We start from the raw sequence: 7,806 nt of genomic DNA, 5'->3' as shown, positions 1-7,806 counted from the left end.
AATATAAAATTCAATCTTTAAATTTTTTTCAATTTTTTATTAAAAATTAAAAAATTTACTTAACAAAAAATTATCAAATTTAAAATTTGGAAGAAAAAAATATTTCTTTAAACATGTTTGTTAAAAATTGGGTCAAAATCTTATCTAAACCCCTCTGGAAAAGACATTTTCCCAAATTTAATGTATTTTACTAGACAACTAAAATGGTAATTTACTACGCATATTAAATGGGTTTGGACTTTGGATACCGGCACTATGTGTATTTTATAACTGAATTGTTGCTAGTAACTTGTAGCCTGTAGCCTGTAGCCTGATGGAGTATATTTCAAGCAGAAAACTGGAACCCGAGAATTAATTGCAACATGCTTCCCTCAAATTCCAATGACTTGTATTGTACATTTGTACACATAATTCTAGCTATTGATTCCTTTTTTCTCCTTTGTTTTAATGTGTTTTTGAAGACATGTTGGTTAGCTCACTGGATTTTTTTATTTTATTATCGAAGAGCGAATAGGATTTTACGTTAATATTATAAAACATGGGATTTTATAGTATTCTGGAGCGCTGTTCTGTGCAAGCACAATACGCAAAACATGTATTGCACTAACAATACATTGTCTGTGTATTGTAATTTAATATTAAAATAATACAATACGCAGATTATATATTGTCTTTATAAATTAAAAAAAATCTGACCTGTCCCATAAATTTTGCAAAATATCGTAGCTTTCAATATTAAAAGATTACACCAATTCTTATCCAATCTACAAACCTGTATAACTATTACGACAAATCCTTAAATATAACTTCAATCATTATACGATTAATTATTGACTTGTTGAGTTGAAGGATACTTAAAAAAACCAAAAACCGGTGTTCATTGGTTTAATTGAAAATCAATTCCATGTACATTACATAGGTAAACATAATGTTAAAATCTACATTTAGAACCATCGATTCTGCATCACACCAAGAACATAATTAGAAGTGTTAATCAGCTACTCAGCTCGTCAAACTATTGATGACTTTTCTCTAGAATGAATTTTGAGCACCTGCTATGTCATACAAACCAAGAGTAGAAAATTTGACGTTAATCAAAATCAGACCAACACAAATTCATTATATGTTAACATTTAGCACTATTACTGTATGACTAAATTATTTTAGTATCGAATTTCAACCAAATCCGATAATTTATTAGTAATCAGCCTAATCTAATGTAAAGTCAATAATTCATTTCATATTTTTATATGCATTAAACGAATCAAAATTTTCTACTTTTTTTTGGTATAAACCTTTTATTGCTTTATAATTTCATTTGGGCTAAGCTAGCATGTTCTGTTGGGTGAAGTTGGCCTTTTACCCTTTTCCTCCTAGCTACCAAATTCTTTATTTTTATCTTTTGATATAAGTATTATTATGCTTTTTATCTCATCAATGAATGAAGCATTGTTTTACCTTAATAAAAAAAATGTGAGAACCATTCTATGTTAAACAAATAAGTCCCAATAATTTTTATTCTCAATCCAACATACACCTTATAGTCAATGAAAATAAATCTTTCTAATTTTTTTCCCTCAATTTTTTTTATAAAGTGTCATTTTTTACCATACCCTCTTTAAATAGAACCAAGAATAAACATTAGAAAAGATGTTGAATAACGAGAAATCATGCTTTACCAAAAATTTGAAACACAAATTAAGAACATCTATTTCCATCGTCAATTGCACTTGCTCCTTTCTATAAGTTGATGGCTAATAGGTGAATAGTTATTAATTATTTCTTCTACAATTATATAACTGGCATAGTCCAAAATTAAAAATGCAAAATTTTTTGTGACTATGAATAAAGATGTTATTCTTCTGATAATATATCCACAACCATGGTACACTGAAAAACTTATGAACCACATAAACAAACTAAGGAGGCACATATTATCCTGCTCAGAAGTAGCAAATGATCAAATCATAACAAAGTTTCATATGTCCAGACATATTTATGCAACTTCATCACTGCAGAAACTAATAATCATTTTTGTAACAATTATGCTATGTGTCCATGGCGATTCAGCCGCAAATCAATTCGTAGTATAGAATACATGTTGAAAAACAAGACACACATTAATCATGAACAATTATGCAGATCTTAAAATAAATTGTTAAACTTTTATTATTAAAATCTCAGAAACATTCCAATGTTGGAAATGGCAGACAATCAACAAGGCATCAGTTCAGTCCGCCCGTCTGCTTTTCTTCATCATTGATTAATGCAAATTGCAAACAATGAATTTTGTTAATAACCATTGTATTAAGAACACTCTTACATGAAAACTTCAAAAATCCTATGCCAATATTAAACCATGATTATATGAATCATATGGAACAAATGGTAAGATAGGGAAGGCATCAGATAATAAGCGGAGTATTTGATCTTCACAACATTATTCAGTGTGTAGGATAAGACAATTTTCACATCATTTGCCATTCCCAAATCTATACTCTTATGTTTCAGAAACAAATCACAAGTAGCTATTCATGCAAATTATAATATAGACAAATGATAATACATAAAAATTAATTTCTTAAGTATTTTATTCAACATATCAAACCTTATAACAGTTTTAAACTAGGTAGAAAGTTAGAAACTCCATCTGAAGTTAACTACATCTGAGTTTATCATTTTCAACTGAAACATCTTCTAGTGAATAGTTAACTAAGAAAATGCTAAAGACAGAGCAAATTACAACATGAGATTAAAATTGAGCAAACTAAAATATATATGGCATCAGAAAAGTGTGTTGTCAACACTGAAAAAATCAGTATATCAATAAGCGGTTTATCAAGTAATCATCACATGCCAATTTGAACAAACAATATACATTGAATAAATTGAATTTTGGTAGATCCATTTGACCCATGGCAATTGGAAAAACAAGGTGCAATGGGCTGGTAAGTCAACCATTTTGAATCTGTGCATCAGTTATATCCCCATTGCCATTCAAATTCACAAACATGGAGAGGGTAAAGACAGATGCACACAACAATATAATCATCACCATAACAGAATAAAAATTGAAACTTTGGCACCAAAATTTCACAATATGGAATTACCTAATAATCAATCAAAACCCTAAAAACCAAACCTGAAAAGGAACAAAAGTTAGGGACTTGTGGTCAGGGAAAAGAAAGAAGAAAGAAGTGACGGCAATGGAAGAGTGGAAGGGGATTATATATGGTTGGGATAGGAATTAAGAGAAATCTTCAGAGGTTGGAAATGTTCAGAGAAAAATTAGGGTTTGCTGATGGGTATTGGGCTTGGGCTATTCACCTTAATTTTTTCTGTTTTCACAAATCACAATAAAAATAGTATTGGGCCAATTAGAAAAATTTTTCTTCTAAAAGAATCTCTTCAAACGAGAAATTAGATTTATTTCTACATCTTTACCAAAAAAAAAAGATTTATTTCTAGATAAAAACTGGTATACAACTATCTTGATGTGAAGTTGTTAGTTGAAAATTATTAGATGATTTGACATATTTGATTAAATTATTATTTAACAACTCACAGCTATTAATTTTACATGAAAAAAATGCACGTAAATTTTCACCTTATTTTAAGACAAAACGTAAATTTTCACCTTTTTTTTTAGTCACAAAAAAAAATCCAAAATCATATAATATTATTCGAGAAATGCTATTTATTCTTTAAATTTTTAGCCTTTATTCAATCTTTTAATTTAAAAAATATTATTTAATTAATTTAAATACTTATTTTTATAGGAAGTTACTTGTTTTTTTATGAAAAATTACTTATTTTTTAATTTCTCTCTCTTCTAAAGGCTGAATGATGGACAATTTTTAAAAAATACCTAATTGTATTGATATTATACTTCTACCAAAATGATGAGTATTTTTAAAGAATACCTAATCATTGATATTAAAGAATACCTCATTATCAAAGTAATAAACCAAACATTGCATCTTTAGAAGGAAATGGATCCTCTTCAGTGAAAAAAACACTTGAGAGAATAAAGTGTGATCTTTCACTTTTAATTCTCTAAGTGGGACCAAAATTAAATAGAAAAGAGAAAGCAATGAAGGGTTAGATTAAACCTAGACTCCACTCCCTCTTTAAAATCAGTTTCAACAAGTGAACTAAAAGTTGGTAAACGTGAAAAACAGAGATTAGAATAAAACACATGAATTGAGCTTGATATAACTGTTGTAATAGGGGAAAAAATGATGATGATTATGAAAAATCAAAGATAAATTACTAATAATGTGAGAGACAGCATTGAATTAAAAATTAATTTACGAAATTGTATATTATTTTATTAGTGATAAAACATAGAGTTATTCTATTTTAAATTAAGACGACGTCTCTTTTTTGTTTAATTTATTATAAAAAGCAAAATAGAAATAGAATTTTCAAAACTTTTTTATTTAGGAGATTAACTTTTACAAAATCATATATAAAGAACTAATCTATTTGTTCCATGGGATCATGTCCCTTGTAGATATCAGAAGGAGGTAAGAAACAATCCATGGACAAACCACAAACATTAAAACCAACTTCTTCAATTTTCCATGTTTCCTCAATCTTCCTCTTGTGATTAATTTCCATGCCATACCTACATAACATAACCACTGATTTTCCACCATGTGCTATGTTGATCCCATTAACATACCTATAATCCTCAATCAAAGACTCAATGCTTGTTTCCCAAAACACAAAATCATGATCATCTTTCATATGGGATTTCATTCTCATCAATTTGTTGTCCTCAAATTTGATCAATAGCCCTGTCCTTTGACTGAAATAACCCCACATTGTGTGCCTTATGATTTCTGTCTGCTCTGTGTTTTGTGATTCAAGAATGTCTTGTGCTGCTTCTAACTTTAGTAGGAAGCATTCTTCATTGTTCATTCTTTTCTCTCCTACACATTTTGCTTCTACAAACAAGTTTGTTGTACACCTTGGATCTAATCCCTATTCACAAAAATAAAATTAGATTCTGTTAGCATGGTACAAAGAGTTTAGAAAAGAAATTAAGAATTATTTAAAAAATATTATTTTTGTTATTCATATTTTTTATCTGTCCACTCTTTATTAGTGATTCACTAATTTAAAATAATAAATCACAATTTTTTTTAAATTATATATAAATATATTATTTTATTATATCCCGCTGAACTTCTAAGACTCCAACTCTACTGATTCGGACGACAATTTTATTCTTAAAATTTGATAAATCTAACGTTGATCTAACAAGAGATAGTACCTGAAAGAAGCGACGAAGTGGTCGAGGGGGACCTTTATTTGCATGAGAAGGTTGAGAAGAAGATTGATTCCATGTTATATTGCCATCAGAACCTGCACTAACTTTGTAGCCAGAAACAACCAATTCAAAGTGCCATAAATTAGGGTTTTTTTGCCAAAGAACAAAGCCTCCAACTTCAGTTTTTCCAATTGGTTTAAGTTTAGAATCTTCTTTGCGCATCTCAGAACCAATCATCCTCACTTGTCCCACTACATACATACTTTCCATTGAATCCAATGCATCTACTCCTCCCATTGCTGCTATGTATTGTTGCACTATGTACTTTGCACTACAAGCTTCCTACATATATATTATGCCAACATAATCTATCTTCTTATTTAACAACTTTTGAGAAAATATTTATTCAACGGTGAAAACTCACGTGAAGTTATCTTCATATGAAGTTAATAGTCGATAATCGTTAAATGATTTAGCAATTCTCAACTATCAACTTTAAATGAAAGTAACTGTGCGTGAATTTATACCTTATTGAATATCTATACAAAAATATGACGTATACATCAAAATCAGTAATCAGATAAGTTATTATATATTTATATTTGTTTTAATTTATTCTCAAAATATATAACTGAATAAATTATTAAAATAAAATTGTAATATAACATTTTTGTGTGATACATATGAAAAAAAAATTGGGTGATGATGCTAAAAATTCTATAACATGTTAAGTTTTATAGAAAAGCCAAGAAACTTTGATACTCTTTCATGATGTTACATATAACATTACATCAATTGCACCAAGTTGAATTCTAACAATAACATGAGAAAGAATATTATATAAGAGATGAAAAATGATGCATACTTTGGGAGAAATTTTCAGGGATGTAACAAATGTGTGATCGGATTGAACTTGTTGAGGGATGAGTGGAGAACCAACCAACTTGATCAAAGCAATGAATTCATGTTTTGAATGTGTTTTGAAATGTGAGGACTTATCATTTGAAAGTTGAGCCTTCATCAATGCTCTTAGGTTTTTCCATCGGCTCGACGAATTTCGACCTATTTTAGTCCACATTTTTTCCGGTATTGGAACCTCCAATACCGTCGCCAATCCTTTAGCATTCTCCACATTCGGACACAACTTTCTCATTATTCAAAACAAATTCAAGAGAAATCAAAATCGCCAAGAGAGAAGAATGACACAAGGGGGTTTTGGTAATGAATTTGGAAATGGGATTTTTGGTTTTTTGGGTGTGTGTTTTTTTGTGAGGGTGGTGTATGTTGTGATGGGTTATGCGTCGGTGTAGGAAGCATTATTAATTAATTACTATTCATTAACAAATCTTCTTAACCAAAATATAGCAAATAGCAATAAATCTATATGCCTATATAAAGCTATGTTGGGTATGCAATTTTATTGAACTATATAGTAACTAATTAATTACTATTCATTAACAAATCTTCTTAACCAAAATATAGCAAAAACCAATTATTTGATTTGTTATCCAATATTTAAAAAAAAAAGCTTATATACAAATAGAATAAGTTTAGCACATCGATAACCATATAAAGTTAGTAGGATCAACATCTAAAATTTATGAAATTAACTTTTATAACAAGTGCATGCCTAAAGATGATAAATTAACGGGTAAAGTACTAAATTGGTCCCTTATGTTTGGATGTAATTCTGTTTTGGTCCTTAAGGTTTAAAGTGTCCTATTTGAATCCAAAAAAGTTTTATTTAGCTTCAATTTAGTTCCACCGGAGGTCAAAGATAAATAATTAACAAAATGTCTTACATGACAGCAGTATAAGAATAACGTCGATAATCTAGAGAATAAATACAAGCTCCAAAGGCACAAAATCAACCGTGAATGCATTAATACATTTATTTATCATTTTTTTTATAATTAAAATGAAATATTTTTATAAAACTAAAAAAAAATATTAAATACATGTATTGATGCATCCACGGTTGATTTTGTACCTATAGAGCTTGTACCTATTCTCCAAATTATTGACCTTATTTTTATACTGCGGTCATGTAGGATATTTCGTTAATTATTTATCTTTGACTTCACTGGTACTAAATTGAAGCTAAATGAAACTTTTTTGGATTCAAATAGAACACTTTAAACCTTAAAGATCAAAACAAAATTACGCCCAAACATAAGAGACTAATTTAGTACTTTGTCCTAAATTAAATTTATGAAATTAACATCCATGACCGTTATCTTCATTCATAGGATGCCATATGTACAAGAGAATCATAATAGAGGGAATCGTTATTTTGTGCCTCTTTTGGAGGACCACCAAAATAATAGGAGCAAGCATAGCATCCAACATTCCTAGCTAGGTCCATTGTGGCATATGCTTCCTTCAAACAGCAAACAATTCACAACAACGAAATTTTTTTGTAAGGTTGGTTTGAGTCATACTATAGGTTACTCTGTCTGATTTAACATTATTATATAACTTTTTTTTTTTATTTGTTTTCTCTAACAATAGATTATCCCATGCACCTA

The 7,806-nt window shown here is 29.1% G+C and overlaps 1 protein-coding gene across 1 annotated transcript; it reads right to left on the bottom strand.

Annotated features, from left to right (window-relative positions):
• LOC107647817 lies at positions 4,466 to 6,479 on the bottom strand. Its single transcript, XM_021105374.1, has 3 exons — positions 6,144 to 6,479; positions 5,282 to 5,620; positions 4,466 to 4,989 (listed from the first exon to the last, which is right to left on the bottom strand). Exons 1-3 carry the CDS (start codon positions 6,429 to 6,431, stop codon positions 4,480 to 4,482), a joined length of 1,137 nt encoding a protein of 378 aa, XP_020961033.1. The 5' UTR covers positions 6,432 to 6,479; the 3' UTR covers positions 4,466 to 4,479.

This window comes from Arachis ipaensis, chromosome B06 (genome assembly GCF_000816755.2).
Source record: "Arachis ipaensis cultivar K30076 chromosome B06, Araip1.1, whole genome shotgun sequence".
Classification (NCBI taxonomy): domain Eukaryota; kingdom Viridiplantae; phylum Streptophyta; class Magnoliopsida; order Fabales; family Fabaceae; genus Arachis; species Arachis ipaensis.
This window is presented reverse-complemented; position numbering and strand designations above follow the sequence as displayed.